A 17,345-nucleotide genomic window follows, 5' to 3' on the forward strand; every position below is an offset into this window, starting at 1 on the left:
AAATGACGTCTGAAATAACAAAACCTGAGCTGTGGTTAAAACAAGTTGTTTTCTCTGTCTCTTTCTTTTCTGATTAAATGGAGAGATGACGGCCTAGCATAGGCTAACTAGTTTTATTCTTTAGCACTCAATTGCAAAACTACTATATTTTCATGTTTCTTTCCAATAAAATGATTAAAAAAAAACCCCTGACATCAGACAATCAATAAAGATTATAGGAATGCAGGAGGGGAAGAGATTTGGAGTGGCTGAACTCTAAAGCCTTTGAAACACTAAAAATCTGTTTTTGACAATCACTTTTTCTAACAAGTGGTAAGGAAACTAATTTTCTGTACTTGCAAATGCATATTAAAAACTATATTATTGGGAATAATTTTTTTAAACCTTAGATAACTCTTCACCTATCCTAAATCCTGAAAAAATGTATATAAGATACATAAAGAAAGATATTATAGGAGAGCTCAGTTTCAGAGTTGAAATGTAGTACTATCATCATTCAAAAGAATGTTCATTATTTATATTATTTATGATTAAAAGATATTAAAAATACTTGTTTTATGACGCATTGTAGTCTAGTGTATGGACGTTAACATTTGCTTCTGAAAACTGATGACTTGGTATCAGACAAATGTGTCATTCTTTTGCTTATACAGCTAGTGATTTTCTCAAGAATATTTGGAACTGGGCAGTTTTATTTCCTCTAGGGAGTAAAAAACAAGTCACAACCTTTACCCCTTTTCTGAAAACAAATCTGACATTTCATTCACGAGATATGTACACTTAGGGACCTTGGCTGTATTTTGGTAGAGAAGTCAGGTCAAAAAGTCCATTGAACTCATAACATCACCACATTAAAGTCACACTGACGGCGTATTTGTGTCCAACTCCTTCTTGCCAGTAGTGCTAACACTAGGTTATGAAAATGGCAACGATTTAAGCATCCAAGGAAAATCGAAATGGTAATTTTGGTGGCATTTGATTAGCACTTGGCCCAAGAATGAATTCAACTAAATTAGACAGTAGGGCAGATAGCATCTGACTGCTATGATATCCCAAAAAACATAAAGTCTACCTACACATTAGGTGTAGTAATACATGCATGAGTCACAGGAACTTACACAGAATTCTAATTATTTAATACATGGCGGCCAAATTTGACAAAATTCTGTCATTAAGCTTACATAATAAGAATATCCTTGAATTTGCAATATGTATACTTTTTTATTCTATAACCTAAAATTAACTTAAACTAAAGATAAAAAATAAGCCAGTTGTGAGAAAATTCAAGATCCTGTAGTGAACTTTTTTGAATTTTAAGCTTTTTTTTAAGTAAAACAAAACACTATCCAACTGCTTCAACCGTTTTTTGCGTGTGTGTGTTTAAAGTGAAAGGGGAGGTAATGAGGCATTTTCACGAGTCATCATGATGGTTCTAGGAGCACCCATAACACGATAACCCCTAGAGTTAATTTTAGACAATGTACAAAAATCCCTGGTGAGTTGGGCAGTATACGAATGCTAATCGGGATGTGACAGATCAGACTTCAAATTCTTAAGAACGGACTAGCATGGTTGCAAAGACGCAAGTCAGGTCAGGACCAAGGAGAAAAACTGCAAATGATTACTTTATCCATTTCCGAAAAGGCAACAGATCCCACCTGAGCTTTGGGATGAGGGTTAGGACCAAGATTTGGGAAGATTCAGTTCAGGAATCCACCCGGGGGCCGTGTTGACAAGTTTCCTCTGCCCATGACCTTTAGCCTAGTTGTCAATCCTTCCAATTGAGACAGTCCCAGGGGGAGAAATCTAGGGTCCACCACCAGGCGCAGACAGCGTGATCTTTGTCCCAGGTTAGCCTGAGAACGTCGACAAAAGGAGAACAGAGAGGAGAGAGATGCGTACAGCCCTCATATGTAGCCCTCCCCATTTCGCCCTAACTCCTCGACCACTTATCCCCGCCTGGAGTTCCCTCTCACCCGGACAGGACAGCTTGGCTAGCGGCAGCAACATGTTCCCTGCAACGAGGAGTCTCCGTCGGATACAATGGGAGGCGTACTGTCTGCAGCTCGCGGCACGCTCTGGACCTCTAGGCCGCGGGGGGCGCCATCACCTCCACTGAAGTTCGTCTCTGATCAGCCGACCGCTCTGTCTTCACAGCGCTCCCGACTCTCTCTCGCTCTGCGCCGGCGCCACGCATGACGCCATGGCCAGCAGAGGCTTCCGGGTCACGTATCCATGGGAGAAAAAGAAAGGGACTTCAAGCCCCAGCGCGACCAGCGAGTTCGGATCTGTGCCGCCTTCCCACCCAGGTATGGTCCTGGCGCCGGAGCGCCATAGGAGGGACCCGCAAACCCACAGCGCGACGCCCACGCAGCAAATGGTAGTGGGAGGCCGAGCGACGCGTACGGCATCCTGGGAGTTGTAGTCTTCTGCTCAAGTGTCCTCTGAACTTGACTGGAGCTTTGCGCAGGAGCCGTGAGCTGCCCGAGGTGAATTGACTTACATCTGATTGGCTGTCCCGAGAGAAGGAGAGGTCTTCACGGTCTAGGGCAGAAGCTCACGAAGAGGCGGGGCCTCCGGGCTTCGGGCGCGAGCGGTTGAAAGATAGTTGGTGTCGGTTCGGCTGCTAAGGTCCGGTCCCCCCGTCCCAGGCCTTCTCCATGGCAGACCCCGAGGAGGTGCGGGTCTCTTCGCCGCCCCCGCCACCTCCCTTCTCTCCTTCGTCTTCAGACGCCTCTTCAGCATCTTCCCCCGGCGTCCCAGTGAGTTTGGGCTGGCCAGTTCCGAGCAGGAGCAGCGGCCAAACGGTGGACCCGCTGGAGGAGGTGGAGCTGCAGATCGGAGACGTGAGTGTGTCCCGGCTGGTCCCGGGGCCTCGTCCCCACTCGGCACCTGTCTGGAGACAGACCGCGGCGGGTCCAGGGAGGGAGGGACAGGCGGTGCACGCACCCTGGCTGGCGCGTCTCGCCTTTGGCCCCCAAGAGGCCGGGGGGGGGGGGGTGGGGGGGGGGTCGGCGACCAAAGGTCCCTTGCCCCGAGCCCTGAGGATTCCGTCTTTAGATTTAGCATGGAGGAGTTAGGGGTTATGCCTCCACCCGCCCCATCCCTGTTTTCTTTTTGCCTCGCCTTCTGGTTTCGGTCATGCGCTGTAACCCGAAACCACGCAGCTCTGCTGTGCGGACGCGTGCTGGCTCCGTCTGCCCTCTCATCCGCCGCCCTTGCTGTCTGTTGGTGCTTCGAAGCAGGCGGTGATTTCTCTCCGCGGGACTTAAGAGCCCGCTGTTCTGGTTGGCCACCTGCCCAGAGCCAGCTGACAATGCCATTGTCAGGCTTGCTTTGTGCTGGACCCAGTTTAGAGGATTTAGTCACGGCCCCTGTAGTCCAGATTGGTTTCATTGACGGTTGAGTCAAAGACCCCTCCCTGTGCTTGCTAAAATGCATAGCGATGGATGGTTTCTGCTGAGTCTAGAATTCCCAGAAACAAGCGCGCGCGCACGCGCGGACGCACACACAGACGCCGGAGAAGGTTACAGTTTCAGTGTTTAAGGACTGTTGGGTGGGTCAGGTGATTGGGATGTAGGGTGTAATCTTCCTGGGAGAACTTTGTGGAATACACCCTCCTGTGCAGATTGGAAACTGGAGAATGAACTCGATTATCTCATTGGTCAAGAATTTCTTTGTGTAAAGGATGACTGAAGTGCTGATACAGCTTCTCTTTTTGCTGAACAAGACTGGTTTCAAGTGAATATATAGAGTGGAGCGCTGATGTGTTACCTTGGAACAGGGTTATTTTATATAACAGAGGAAGAAAATATTTCATTGAGTTTGCCATCAAGAGTTGGATGTTTTCTGCATGTGTTTTGATTTTGTTGATGTTTGTCAGCTCAGAGTGTCTATTTGGTCTATACCTTTTCATGGTCTAAAGAGTTCACAGGTAAAACTAGTGGAACAATCCGCTTGTAACCCAAATAATAGTAAAGATTGTATATGATGAAGTCCTTCAGTGCTTCTGGTACTTAGTGTCAAGGGCTCCAAGTCGTCTTGTTGAACTAAATGAGAATCCAGTGTATTTTCAATTGAAAAAAAATACTTGGCATGTCTCATACATAATGCATTGTTCCTTAAAGCTCACTTTGTATTAAACAATTTCTTAAGTTCTCAGAAAGAGCCAGTGTTTTAGTTTGAAGATTTTTTACTTTTGAGGAAAAATGCTTGGGCATTGGATTCTCGGTTTTAAGCTATTTTTAGACCATTTATAAAATGAGATGAAAATTTTAAAAATAAACTTCTCTTGTTTGACTTTTTTTTTTTTTTAAATTTCAGGCAGCGTTTTCATTAACCAAACTTCTTGAAGCCACATCTGCAGTATCAGCTCAACTGGAAGAGCTTGCCTTCAAATGTACAGAAAATGCACGTTTCCTTAAAACGTGGCGGGACCTCTTGAAAGAAGGCTATGATTCTTTGAAGCCTGACAACTGATTTGGCTGTGTAATAATTTATGCTTCTTCATTTATGATTTTTGCATATGTCCCATATGTGTAGGATAAGCTCCAGCAGTTCTCTATGCTCGGAATGAAATTTTTCTTGGTTTTCTTCACTTTTGTGAAAGCAGAATACTGATGTTATTTTTGATGCTGGCCCGTATTTGTTTATCTTTAAATACTTTGTGTCCTCTAAACTTTCATAGAATAATTTATGAAAGTTAATTTCATCAGTAGATAATATTAATAATGCCACAGTGTTAGGTAGCAAACTAGGTAGACATCATTCTATTTGCTGTGCCAGAAGATGCCAGGAATGGCAGAGTTTGAAGTTGAGCTTGATTTTATGGACCAACGGAAGTGACTTGAAGGTTACCAATGTTAGGTCCAGCTCCATTAGGCTGAGTTGCCCGGAACCTATGATTGTGTCTTTATTTCTCTATCCCCAACACCCAGAACAGTGTCCCATAGCAATCACTAAATATTTGTTGAAGAAAAGAGTTGACAACACAATTAAAAGCTATTTTTTCCTTCCTTCCTTTCTTTACCATGAAGATTATAATTGTTTCTCTAAAAAATATTTGAATGAGAACCTCACTGACTTAAAGGAAAATGTTCTCTTTTTTTACAGCAATTTGAATTTTGATGGCAGCTTTTTAAAATATAATAAATATTTTTTGCCCTTCTATGATGCTTTTTAGAAAAGCTTTTACTTCAGAAAATGAAAAAAATGCATATTTTCCCCCCTATTTCTAAGGTTAATTGCTTTTACAGATAGTATTGCTTGTATTTGACATTGTTACATGTTTGATTCCTCTCTTTAAAGCAGCTTATCAAAATTATGGCTCTGTACTGTTACTTTTGGAGCTTTGCAAGTAGTAATTCTAAATTCTAAATATAATACTTGTAAAGAAGTTACTTTGGGGGCTGGCCGGATTATGTAGTGGTTAAGTTCTCGTGCTCTGCTTCAGTGGCCCCGGGGTTTGTGTGCCCCGATCCCAGGCATGGACCTACACACTGCTTATCAAGCCTTGCTTTGGCGGAGTCCTGTATGCAAAATAGAGAAGTTTGGCATGGATGTTAGCTCAGGGACAGTCTTCCTCAAGCAAAAAGAGGAAAATTGGCAAACGGTGTTAGTTCAGGGCCATTCTTCCTCTCACATACACAGACACTCACACAAAATGACGTTACTTTGTTTTTAATTCATCAAATTTAAATAATGTGATTGTTTTCATATTATTTGACCTGAATGACGATGTTGTATTTTACTTGTCCTATATCTTACATTGCTCTCTCTCTTTTTCTTTTTTTTTAGTGGTTTGTCAATGATTAAGCCAGCTAGTTCTCTACTGTATAACTTCTGTTCATCTTTGATATGGCATCTTAATTCTTTGTAGATATGGAGATGTGTACAGAGCTATATTTTAAAGTCCCACAAACGGGCTGTGACAGGGGACAAATGGATGGGCAAAGAATAGTTTTGTTTAGCATGTTAGGTCATAGTTCTTAATCTTTTTAAGTTAAAGATAGAACCTATAGTATGTTCCTATACCAAAGACGTGTATTTTGATATTAGAAAAATATTTTTCATGTGTTGTGAAGATTGTAATTTTTAAAATGTATGAAAATAAATTCTTGTTAAAAGCAAATTTTGTTTCCGTTTCTTTAGGTTCATTATTTTTAAGCATTTTATTGCCATATTTCAAACATAATAGGAAAGGTGAATGATTTAATGAACACTCGTGTTCCCCATGCAGATTTAATAAACGTTAGCATTTGGCTATATTTTTCTTCAGATCTATGTGTGTATGTAAGTGTTGGATATGTTTGAAGCTTGCTTTTTTACCTCTTTGATCCCATCCGCTTCTTCTCTCCCTAGAGGTAACCACTGTCCTAGAGGGGGGGTATATTCTAGTTTGTGTTTTTATATTTTTAATACATACACGTGTTTTCAAAGCCCTGCAAAATACTATTTTGTGTGTGTGGTAGCTGGCCTCCAGATGGGCCCACTGGTCTCCTGCCTCCTGGTGTTCCTGCCCTTGTACGGTCTCCCGCGTTGAATAGTGCTGAATTGTGTAACTACCAGGATGTTGAGGAAATGTGATTTCTGAGGCCATATCTTTTGCCTATTTTTCTATTATGTTTTGTCTCTTCCTTATTGATTTGTGGGTATTATGTATCTTGAATACTAACTAATGATCTGTTGTGTGTGTCTCAGCTGTCTTTTGTAGTCTGTGGTTTATCTTGTATTTGATTATGGAGCCTCCTTGAATAAAGGTTTTTAATTTTAATGTAATTTTACCAATATTTCTTAGTGCTTTCTGGGTCGTGTGTAGGAAATGTCATAAAGATACTGTCGTATACGTCTTTCTAAAAGTTAAAAAATGTTATTTTTAATATTTAGGTGTTTTAATCCACCTGAATTTATTTTTGCTTATGGTGTGATTTGGGGATCTTTTGTTTGTTTTTGTATGTGTGTAGCTGTTCCTCCAAGTACCGCTGTTTCAAATGCTGCATCTGTCATTCACTTACCGTATCAATTAATGCCTGGTTCTGAGTTCTCTATTTTGTTCTTTTGATCTATTTGCTTAACCCCATGGTAAGATTTTCTATAACTTCCCTTTTTTTAGCTGTATCATGTGATCTGTACTATTATTTTTGTGTGTGTGACTTCCCCCCCCACCCCATCTACTTTTTTAAGTTAGAAAAGAAAAAACATGTTACCAATTTCTAATTTTATTGAATTGCGGTCAGTTTAGGTTAACCCCTGGTTTTAGGCGGTGAGCCTTCTGTGGACATTTTTAGTTTATTCCTCTGTCCCAAAACTCGGAGCTGCTAGTGTCGGGTAGGCCCATAGCTCAGCTCTGCTTTCAGTTTCTGTTGCGTGTGTGGTCCACAGAGAAGTTCATCTTATTTTTAAGAGTGGCTTTAAAAAAATCATCCCTTTTTATATTTCTTTTTGGTCTGCTTCTTGGGAGAGGTTGGGGAAGAGGTCAAAGCATAAACATTTTCTTAAAGATTTGAGGAATTTTTTTTTTTTAACTTAGTAGCTCATTAACCAGCTCTACACAAAACCTCAGAGGAAAACTTAATGTTCCGACCGATGTAAATTTTTAAAAGCCTCAAGAAGCTAAAGTTAATAGGATGGAAGTTTTAGCATTAAAAAATGTTTGGTTTCAAAAATTCTGAGTATGAAATATGTCAGGCACTATACTAGGAGCTTTATTAACATTAGTTCATGTAACCATATTAGCTCTTTGAAGAAAGCGATATTATTGCCATCTACAGAATAGGAAACAGGCTGAGATGAAATAATTTGCCTGTGTGTCTGTGACACCAAAATTAGTATGCTTGTCTGCACTAAACCTAGCCACCAGCTCATGGTTAGACATTAATATTCGACTTAATCATTTTATTTATTCTTCCCATTTGTGATGGCTTATGTGTCAACTTGACTGGGCCACAGAGTACCCAGACATTTGGTCAAACATTCTGCATGTTTCTGTGAGTGTTTTTGGATGAGATTATCAATTAAATGGGTAGATTGAGTAAAGCAGATTGCCTTCTGTAATGTGATGGGTCTTGTTCAATCAGTTGAATAGAACAAAAGGCAGACCCTCTCCTGAGTAATAAGGGTATTCTTCTTCCTGATGGCCTTGGAACATTGACTCTTCCTGCCTGATGACCCTTGAACTGGGACATTGGCTTTTCCTTGTTCTACAGCAAATTCCAGCGTTCAGTCTTGAACTGGGACCTTGGCTCTGCAGATTTTGGACTTGCCAGCCTCCATAATCACATGAGCCAATTTCTTATAAGAAATTTCTCTCTCTCTCTATGTATATATGTATGGATGGATTCTGTTTCTATGGAGAACCCTGATACACCAAAAGTGGAACTTGTTCATTCAGTTACCCATCATAGATTATTTGTGCTAGTAACTGTAAAATATTACATTTTTTCCCCCGAGGTTACATCTTTTTGAAGGGTCTAAATTCCTATAAAGATCAACTGAGCAAGTTAGAACAGGAGGTACCAAAACTTCTTGAAGATGATTCCCAGTATCACAATGAGACATGATACTGGCCCAAACTAGGATATTGGGAATTGGGATAAAGAAAAGTGCACACGTTTAAGAGATGTTTATTACATAGAACTGAGAAGGGACTGGGTGATTTGATAGGATGGATAAGGAAGAGAGAAGGGTCAAAGGACGACACCCAGTTTTCTAGGTTTGGCCATTGGTGCTGTTCTCCAAGATAGGGTCTAGAGAAGGAGACTCAGGCGTCAGAGTCCATACATAATAATGATGTTAAAGAGCAAGTAGAAATGTCTAGTAGACAGTTGTGTGCGTAAGTGACCAATTCAGGAGACAGAACTGGCTAAAGGCAAAAATGTGAGAACCAGCAGTATAAACATAGTAACTGATCCATGGAAGTGGGTGAGATTGCCACAGTCTATAGATAAGAGAAAGAGTTAAAACAGTGAGAGTAAATGAGGCTTCTAGTGAAAGATTTTCTCTTTAAAAGAGGAGCACCTTAGTAAAAATTAAATAACTATTTTTGAAATCTCTTAGCTAGAGGGGGTCATTCCATCTCATTCAAGTATCAATTCACTTACTACTTAGTTTGTTAAGCAGTAAAATGCATAGACTTCACAATTCCAGCTGAATATTCATTCCCCTTTCCCCTTTGTTCTTTGCCTTCGACTTTAGCAGTCTAAATTGCTAAAAGCCGGTAATTGCTTTGGGAGAGGTCACGTACTAGCATGATGAATTAGGAGCTCTTTAAAAATGGTGAGAAAATAAAAGTTGAAGTTTTCTTGATGTGTATTTTTAAATTTTAAAACAACTTTGACTTGACTTAGAGGATTGATTTGACCTAGCGCATGGTCCATGAGTTTTGGACCAGAGTTATATTTGTGAGAGAGAAAACCTTGATTTGTATCTGGGTTAACTTAGGGCTTCTATTGCACCTCCCATTGAAGCTAGTAGGAACTATTATGCGGAATGTTAATAATTGTCAAATTAAATTAAGTAGAAGTTACCCCTTTTGGGAAGGTAGAAGGATAGAAGAGTGAGTGGATTGAGTAGACAGAAAACCAATGGCTTCTAGAAAATCATTTGAAAATATTCTAAATACTAAAAAGTAGTTTCAGATGTATATTCTGGGGTGGCCGAGTGGCGCAGCGGTTAGGTGTGCATGTTCCGCTTCGGCGGCCCAGTGTTCCCCAGTTGGGATTCTGGGTGCGGACATGGCACTCCGTCAAGCCATGCTGTGGCAGGCGTCCTATAAAGCAGAGGAACATGGGCACAGATGTTAGCTCAGGGCCAGCCTTCCTCAGCAAAAAGAGGAGGATTGGCAGCAGTTAGCTCAGGGCTGATCTTCCTCAGGAAAAAAAAAAAAAAAGATGTATATTCTGTAAATTCAATGTATGTCTAAGACTCTTAGACAAAGGTTACGATCATGATTTTTGCAGAATTACATTTTATCTCTTCTGTCTTCATAATTACTGCTTTTTATTTTTTAGATATTCTTTTTAAGAAAAAATATTTTCCTATTCTATTATTTAATATTAGTAATAAGACTTCTTAAAAATAATAAATATCCTTATAAAAGAATTTAAATGTATTTTCATTTTTGTAGGCTTTTTAAAAATTATGCTGTAAGCAGTTAGGGAATTGAATATTATAAGCAGAACTATGGCTTTCTACTATTTTCTGATTTTTGTTGAAAGGATACCACATTCCTCAAGTAGAAAATTATTGGTGTCACTCCAAGTAAGAAGAGAAAAGACTCAAAGCAGTCTTATTTTTAATAGAATTAAATTTCAGGTAATTTATTTTCAAAAGAAATTTATACAATTATATACTCAATAAATATATTTTTGATTCCAGTATTTTCATGTTTCAGACATTTTTGTTGTATTTGAAACTACCTGAAAATATTTTATTCCTGTTTAAAGGTTTCAAATTATGAAAGCAAAAAATTCCAATAGCTAAGTGAGAGACCAGAAGAATAACTAACTAGCTAAAAAAGTTACTATCTTATGAACTGGCCGACTGCAAACAGAAGGTGAATCCTTCTTTTGATGACAACTACTTTCTCTTTAGAGTAAAGCTTGTACACATACAGATCTTTCCTTCCTCAATCAGTGCATTCCAGGTCTTTTTTTCCCCCCTCTTACCTGCTTTATTGAGATATAGTTCACATACCATAAAATTCACCCATCTAAAGTGTATAATTCAGTGGCTTTTAGTATAATCACCACAATCAATTTTAGAATTTTTTTGCCCGAGAAGATACTCTGCTTCTTAGGCATAACCCTCCCACCCCCAGTAACCTATCATCTACTTCCTGTCTCTGTGGATTTACTTATTCTAGATATTTCTTTAAAGTGGAATCATACAGTATTTGTCCTTTTGTGTCTGGCTTATTTCACATTCATTGTATTGTAGCATGTGTCAGAACTTCATTCCTTTTTATGGCTGAATCATATTCCATTGTATGGATATATCACATTTTGTTTATCTGTTCATCAGTTGATGGGCGCTTGAGTTGTTTCCATCTTTTGGCTACTGTGAATAATGCTGCAATGAACATTTGAATACAAGTATCTGTTTGAGTCCTGTTTTCTCTTCTTTTGAGTTTATACCCAGGAGTGAAATTGCTGGATCATGTCATAATTCTATGATAAGCTTTTGAGGAACCACCAAACTGTTTTCTACAGCAACTGCACTATTATACATTTCCACCAGCAATATAGAAGGGTTCCAATCTCCACATTCTTGCCAACACTTATTTTCTGTTTGTTTTTTTTTTTTAAATTACAGCCTTCCTAGTAGGTGTGAAGTATTATCTCATTTTGATTTTAATTTGCATTTTCCTAATGATTAGTGGTGATGAGCATCTTTTCATGTGCTTATTGGCCATTTGTATATCTTCTTTGGAGAAATGTCTATTCAAGTCTTTTGCCTATTTTTTTAATTGAATTGCTTGTCTTTTTTGTTGAGTTGTGGGAGTTCTTTATATATTCTGGATATTAAACCCTTCTCAGGTGCATGATTTCCAAATATTTTCTTTCATTCTGTAGGTTGTCTTTTCACTTTTTTTTGATAATGTCCTTTGATGCACAAAAATTTAATTTAGATGAAGTCTAATTTATCTATGTTTTTCCTTTTGTCACTTATTCTTTTGTTGTCATATATAAGAATCCATGACCAAGTTCACGGTCTTGAGGATGACCCATATGTTTTCTTCTAAGAGTTTTATGTCTTATGTTTAGATTATTGATTCATTTTGAGTTAATTTTTGTATATGGTGGAAGGTAGCAATCCAACTTCCATTGGTCTAAATGTCTATCCTCATCCTATCTTTGCTGATTCACTCCTTTGCACTACTTTTATTCTCCTGTCCCAATCCCATATGATGGTGCTCATTTAAAGCAACCAGACAACTGGGCAGGGTGACAGAGCAGTGCTGTTTTGAGTTTATATCAGAGCATCTTTTTTCATAGGAATAAGTTGTTATATTGGCTCTCAAGTGTACGGAGACTTGAAGAGAGGTGAGATGAATTCTGAAAACAGAATATCTGTATTTTGCAAACAATTAGACATTTTCTCTGAAACTATTATATTATTACAAAACCTTAAGCCCTTATTTAAAAGTGCCCTTGATTCTTATGTTTTCTGGTATGTGTAACAAACAAAGCTGTACCTTAAACTAGGAATTGCGGGTGGACTTTGTATATTTTGTTGTAGTTAAACACAATTTAACATTGCAAATTGAAAAGGTTCTATACTGTTACTTCCAGGAATTTACTGCAGTAGCATCTGCCTTGTGGGTACTCAATAAATGCGTGGTAAAAGAATGAATGAATCTTTCTGAAGTAGATTTCTCTTAATTTCCTATGCAAAATATGTCCTAATATATACACATTCTCAATATAATTTATTTCTCTTACATGGGCATCCGTCACTTTGATTTTTCCCAAATAACCTCATGTCCTTGTAAACTAATTTATTTTAGCCATTATTATATATTATTAATTTTGTGGCATTCATTTTATACTAATCAATCCTAAAGCATCCTACAGTATTCTCTGTAGAAATGGATTTCAGAGTCAGTTATGAATAGGAATTGAGTCTAGTTGATTGAGAAATTAGTGATAATTCACAGGGGTCTGAGAAAAGAGCCGGCTTCATTAACTCAGATTGCATCTCCTGCAGTGGCCACATTTCTACCCAGATGAACGATGGAGTATATGTTTTCTGACTTCCTTTGCTGTCAATAGATCTTCTTTGTCTGTAGTTGTACCAAAACTGATGGATCATTTCTTTGAATGGTCTTGTAGTCAGAGTATAGAGAATTGGGTTTAAAGCACTGTTGATAGGCAAAATAAAAATCACCACCCAAGAGTTTATGGTACCTGGAAAAGAAAAATGAAATAATTTTAATGTTTATGGATGTTTACAAAGTATAGAAACCCCCTTTTCCTTGTTTCTCCTCCAGCCCCCTTTTGAGTCTTAATGTTTTCCCTTTGATGTCACATAATTAAATACCAAGGCTATATGTGTTTCCAGGCTGTCTTTCCAGGGTGCCAGTGTTTGAGGGGAGTGCTGGTGCTGCAAAAAAACAGGGCTCTTTGCTAAGCAGTTTTTCTTGAATACATCAACAAAAGTATTCGATTAGGTAGAAATATTTTCCACCAAGTGATTGTATATCACTTTTCAAATGTTTTGATTACTGGATAGTACATATAGCATTTCTCAGAATATATAGACTTATCTTTGATAAATTTCTTTTCTGCTATTTATTTGGTTTTAAAAATAGGTATGCATTTTTAGGCTTTTGACTAGATATTTATTTCAGTAAAAACATCTTTGCTAACCTTATCTTAAAAATCACTGTAGTGTATATGCAACTACCAAATATTGAGATTTTTATTATAATTTAACTGATGCTATCTTCCTTCCTTGTTGCTTATAAAATGTAAGATACTGTCACCCCCAACCACGGGAAAAAGTAAAATTAAAATTGTATGTTTGTAAATTTTTAAAATGTGAATATGTACTGCATTATACATACAGTTAACAGGATTTTGCATATTTTTTTATTGTGGTAGAAAACATAACTTAAAATGTACTATTTTAACCATTTTTAGGTATACAGTTCAGGGGCATTAAGTACATTCACATTGTCGTGCAACCATCACCATCATCCATCTCCAGAACTTTTTCTTCTTCCCGAAATGAAACTGGGTTAAACAATGACTCTCCATTCCCTCCTCCCCCCGACCCCTGACAATACCATTCACAAACGCTCTGTTTATGAATTTGACTACTCTAGTTACTTCATATAGGTGGAATCATACAATATTTGTCCTTTTGTGACTTGCTTATTTCACTTAGCATAATGTCTTCAAGGTCCATCCGTATTGAAACATGTATGAGAATTTGCTCCCTTTATCAGGCTGAATAATAATCCATTGTGTGTATACAACACATTTTGTTTATCCATTCATCCGTTGATGGACACTTGGGTTGTTTCCCTCTTTTGGCTATTGTAAATAATGCTACAATGAACATGGGTGTACAAATGTCTGAGTTCCTGCTTTCAATTCTTTTGGGTATAAATCCAGAAGTGGAAGTGCTGGGTCATATAAAATTCTATGCTTAATTTTTTGAGGAACATCATACTGTTTTCTATAGCAGCTGCGCCATTTTACATTCCCACCAGCGATTCACAAGAGTTCCAGCTTCTCCACATCCTCACCAAGACTTATTTTCGTTTTTTTTGATAATAGCCATGTTAATGAGTGTGATGCACATGATTTTAAATATCAAGGATGTTTTCTTCTGTCATCTCTCACAGCCTGGAGTACTGTTCTCTAAACTGCTATGTATTCCGGGAAGAAAAATTTCGTATATTCTGAAAAAAGCGAAGTAATTATCTGATAATTGTTTTGACCTGTTTTCCTTTCCGGTCATCTTAAGCATGGCATTACCAGAATTTCAACACATTAAGTGTAATTTGTTTGAGTCATTGTTCCTTGGTTTCAATAGTAATTGTGTTTTTAGGCATTTATGGAAAGAACCGAACAGCTTCCTCCCAGTAAACATTTCATTGATGAACAAAGCTTGAAGTTCATTTAACTCTGACTTATAATTCTTAATGAGTTAGTGTTAAGGATCTTAATTTTCTTTCTTAGAGGAACATTGCAGGAACAGATTTATTGTTTCTTTATAGAAAGAAAAGAGAAAGCTGTACCTGGTATTTCTACCTGAAGCAATGAAAGAAATTTCAGTACAAAAATGGGTATCCAGCATAATGCATCGGTAAATACAATAAAGAAAAACCGTTTGGCAAGGATCATCTCTTTTTTGACTTGATTCCGTATTTCAGTTGCTGTTATAGCACTTTGATGAACGCTGTAAAACATGCTTCCATAGGAAAAAACTATGATGATAAATGCTGCCAAGTTAATACCTGTTTAGAACACAAAGATTATTGTTAATGTATATGCACATTTTTTTAAAACAAACAAAGAAAACTTACCCTTAGCTGTTATTAAGGAGAAGATGCAAACAACATAGCATGTTTTTTGTTCTTCATAAGAATTACTAAGGTACTCAAAAATCATACATTTTTAAAAATTTGAAGTAGTGAAGTAATGAAGGATTATGACATGTTTAATTTAAAAATGGCATCTTAAAATGAGATTATAGTGATTCAATGAATATCCTGAGTCTATTAAATTAATCTCTCTAGTATTATTTTTTTTCCTAATTCAATTACTTTAAGTTATACTTTGAGAATATTTTTTATAAGAGAAAACGCTTGTATATCTACTCTCAAGCCAAAGACTTGTGTGGCTACTTTGAGTTTGTTCAAGTTCTAAAGGCAAAGAGTTAAAATATATTTTGCTTAGTATTTTTAGGGTGAATGCATGAAATACAAATGTTTAATGTCTTGTCTTATTAAGGTGCATCATGTTGGAATTTATATGATAAAGGGGTAATTTAGGAAAAAATTCCCCTCAGGGAATTCTGATAGAATCTACCCCCAATGTCAATGAGAAAAACCAATTAGAGCTGAAATAAAAATTTGTAAGCATTAGAAGGCATAATGAGGTTCATACTGTGATTTAGTCTAACATTTGAATGAAAGGGCTTATAATACAGAATTTCTTACCAAGAAAAATTGCCACTGAGTAAATCTGGGCTCCAATACTTTCTGTGTCTTCTGAATGAAGAGGGAAACATACTCCATTGGTGCCATAGTAGTTTTTAAAAAATTCCTTATTGCTCAATGGAATGAGAGCCACTATAAACCCAATAATCCAAATGAGAATCAGAACTGTAATTGTTCTGCATTTTCCAGGTCTTAAACATCTAAAAGGATACACAATGCAGATATATTTTTCCAGTGTCAGAAATGTTAAAAGTAACACTGATACTTCTGTGGACAGAATGGCCAAAGATCCCACAAGCTGACAATGAATGCTCTCCATCCACAGCTGTGCATACTTATTGTATTCTCCACGAAACTTCAGGTCAAAGGCTCCAATCACAAATAGATATATTCCCATTAGGCAGTCAGCACCTATAGGAACAGTAAATTGCACAAATTTGAGAAATAAGTAGGTATAATGAAATTATCATAAGCAGTTATATTTTTAATATTGGCAAAAAATAAGCCAAATTTCCTCTATCTTGGGAGGAGGTAATTTTTATTCTAAGAATTCATTTATGAGTAAGGACCTCTTCATCAACTCTCTTTGATAGCCACTCTTATAGCACCCTCTACAGCTAATTATAAAATCATTTCTCGTCTGTTTTCCTCTAATACGCTAGACTAAGCAGGAATCTTGTCTGTTGTGTTTTCCATTCTAGTCCTATCACCTAGGAGTGTTGAATAAATGAATAAAATGCAATTATGTTGAGCATTCAATTAGAGATATTATTATTTAGTTCACCACTTCCAATGAAATTCTCCCAATTAACAAGATAAGGACGTCATGCAAAATCCCAGAGGAAGTAATTCAGAAGTTGTTGTGATAGACTAATGACTATGAATTTTGAAGTCTATAATTTAGAAGGTATGAATAATGATGAAGCACTTTGTAGTCAGTACAATTTTGAGGGGCTTGAATTTACCCAGAGCTGGCCTAAGCAAACCTGTTCCGTCTGATTCTTTTTTCCTAATTTTACAGCATTCTCTGTCTCTTTTTAGGCATTCTCTTCCTTCATATCAGCTGTAAGTGAGATACGCTACTTAGTATATTTGCTTTTTTTTTTTTTTTTTTTTTGGTGAGGAAGATTGGCCCTGAGCTAACATCTCTTGCCAATCTTCCTTTTTTTGCTTGAGAAAGATTGTTGCTGAGCTAAATCTGTGCCAATCTTCCTCTATTTTGTATGTGTCATGTGGCCACAGCATAGCTTGATGAGTGGTGTGTAGATCTGTGCCCGGGGGCCAGCCCAGTGGCACAGCGGTTAAATTCGCATATTCTGCTTTGGTGGTCCAGAATTTGCTGGTTCAGATCCTGGGTGTGGACCTACACATCACTTGTCAAGCTGTGCTGTGACAGGCAACCCACATATAAAGTGGAGGAAGATGCGCACAAATGTTAGCTCAGGGCCAGTCTTCCTCAGCAAAAGGAGGAGTATTGGCAGTGGATGTTAGCTCAGGGCTAATCTTCCTCAAATAAAAGAAAAGAAAAGAAAAAAAAAATAGATTTGTGCCCGGGAGCCAAACTGGTGAACCCTGGGCCACCAAAGTGGAATGTGCAAACTTAACCACTATGCCACCAGGCTGGCCCCAGTATATTTGCTTTTTAAGCACACATTACATATTAGAAAGCAAATGA

The 17,345-nt window shown here is 37.8% G+C and overlaps 3 protein-coding genes across 11 annotated transcripts in view; 1 reads left to right on the top strand and 2 right to left on the bottom strand.

Annotated features, from left to right (window-relative positions):
* Positions 1 to 2,348, bottom strand: part of ETFDH (electron transfer flavoprotein dehydrogenase) — a 33,151-nt gene extending 30,803 nt beyond the window's left edge. Inside the window, exon 1 of the mRNA XM_001500342.7 lies at positions 1,977 to 2,348. Coding sequence (XP_001500392.1) covers positions 1,977 to 2,010 — 34 coding nt within the window. The 5' untranslated portion in view covers positions 2,011 to 2,348. The remainder of the gene's footprint in view (positions 1 to 1,976) is intronic.
* On the top strand, positions 2,111 to 6,130 carry C2H4orf46 (chromosome 2 C4orf46 homolog). Its single transcript, XM_001914688.6, has 2 exons — positions 2,111 to 2,846; positions 4,324 to 6,130. The coding sequence occupies exons 1-2, from the start codon at positions 2,661 to 2,663 to the stop codon at positions 4,477 to 4,479; spliced, it is 342 nt and encodes a 113-aa protein (XP_001914723.3). The 5' UTR covers positions 2,111 to 2,660; the 3' UTR covers positions 4,480 to 6,130.
* A 4,161-nt stretch (positions 6,131 to 10,291) lies between these two features.
* RXFP1 (relaxin family peptide receptor 1) overlaps positions 10,292 to 17,345 on the bottom strand; it is a 109,425-nt gene continuing 102,371 nt past the window's right edge. For all 9 annotated transcript variants that reach the window (XM_070261443.1, XM_014737915.3, XM_070261447.1 and 6 more), the window contains 3 exons: positions 15,671 to 16,081; positions 14,747 to 14,965; positions 10,292 to 12,905 (listed from right to left, as the gene is read on the bottom strand). In XM_070261443.1, coding sequence (XP_070117544.1) covers positions 12,604 to 12,905; positions 14,747 to 14,965; positions 15,671 to 16,081 — 932 coding nt within the window. In that variant the 3' untranslated portion in view covers positions 10,292 to 12,603. The remainder of the gene's footprint in view (positions 12,906 to 14,746; positions 14,966 to 15,670; positions 16,082 to 17,345) is intronic.

This window comes from Equus caballus, chromosome 2 (assembly GCF_041296265.1).
Source record: "Equus caballus isolate H_3958 breed thoroughbred chromosome 2, TB-T2T, whole genome shotgun sequence".
NCBI lineage: Eukaryota > Metazoa > Chordata > Mammalia > Perissodactyla > Equidae > Equus > Equus caballus.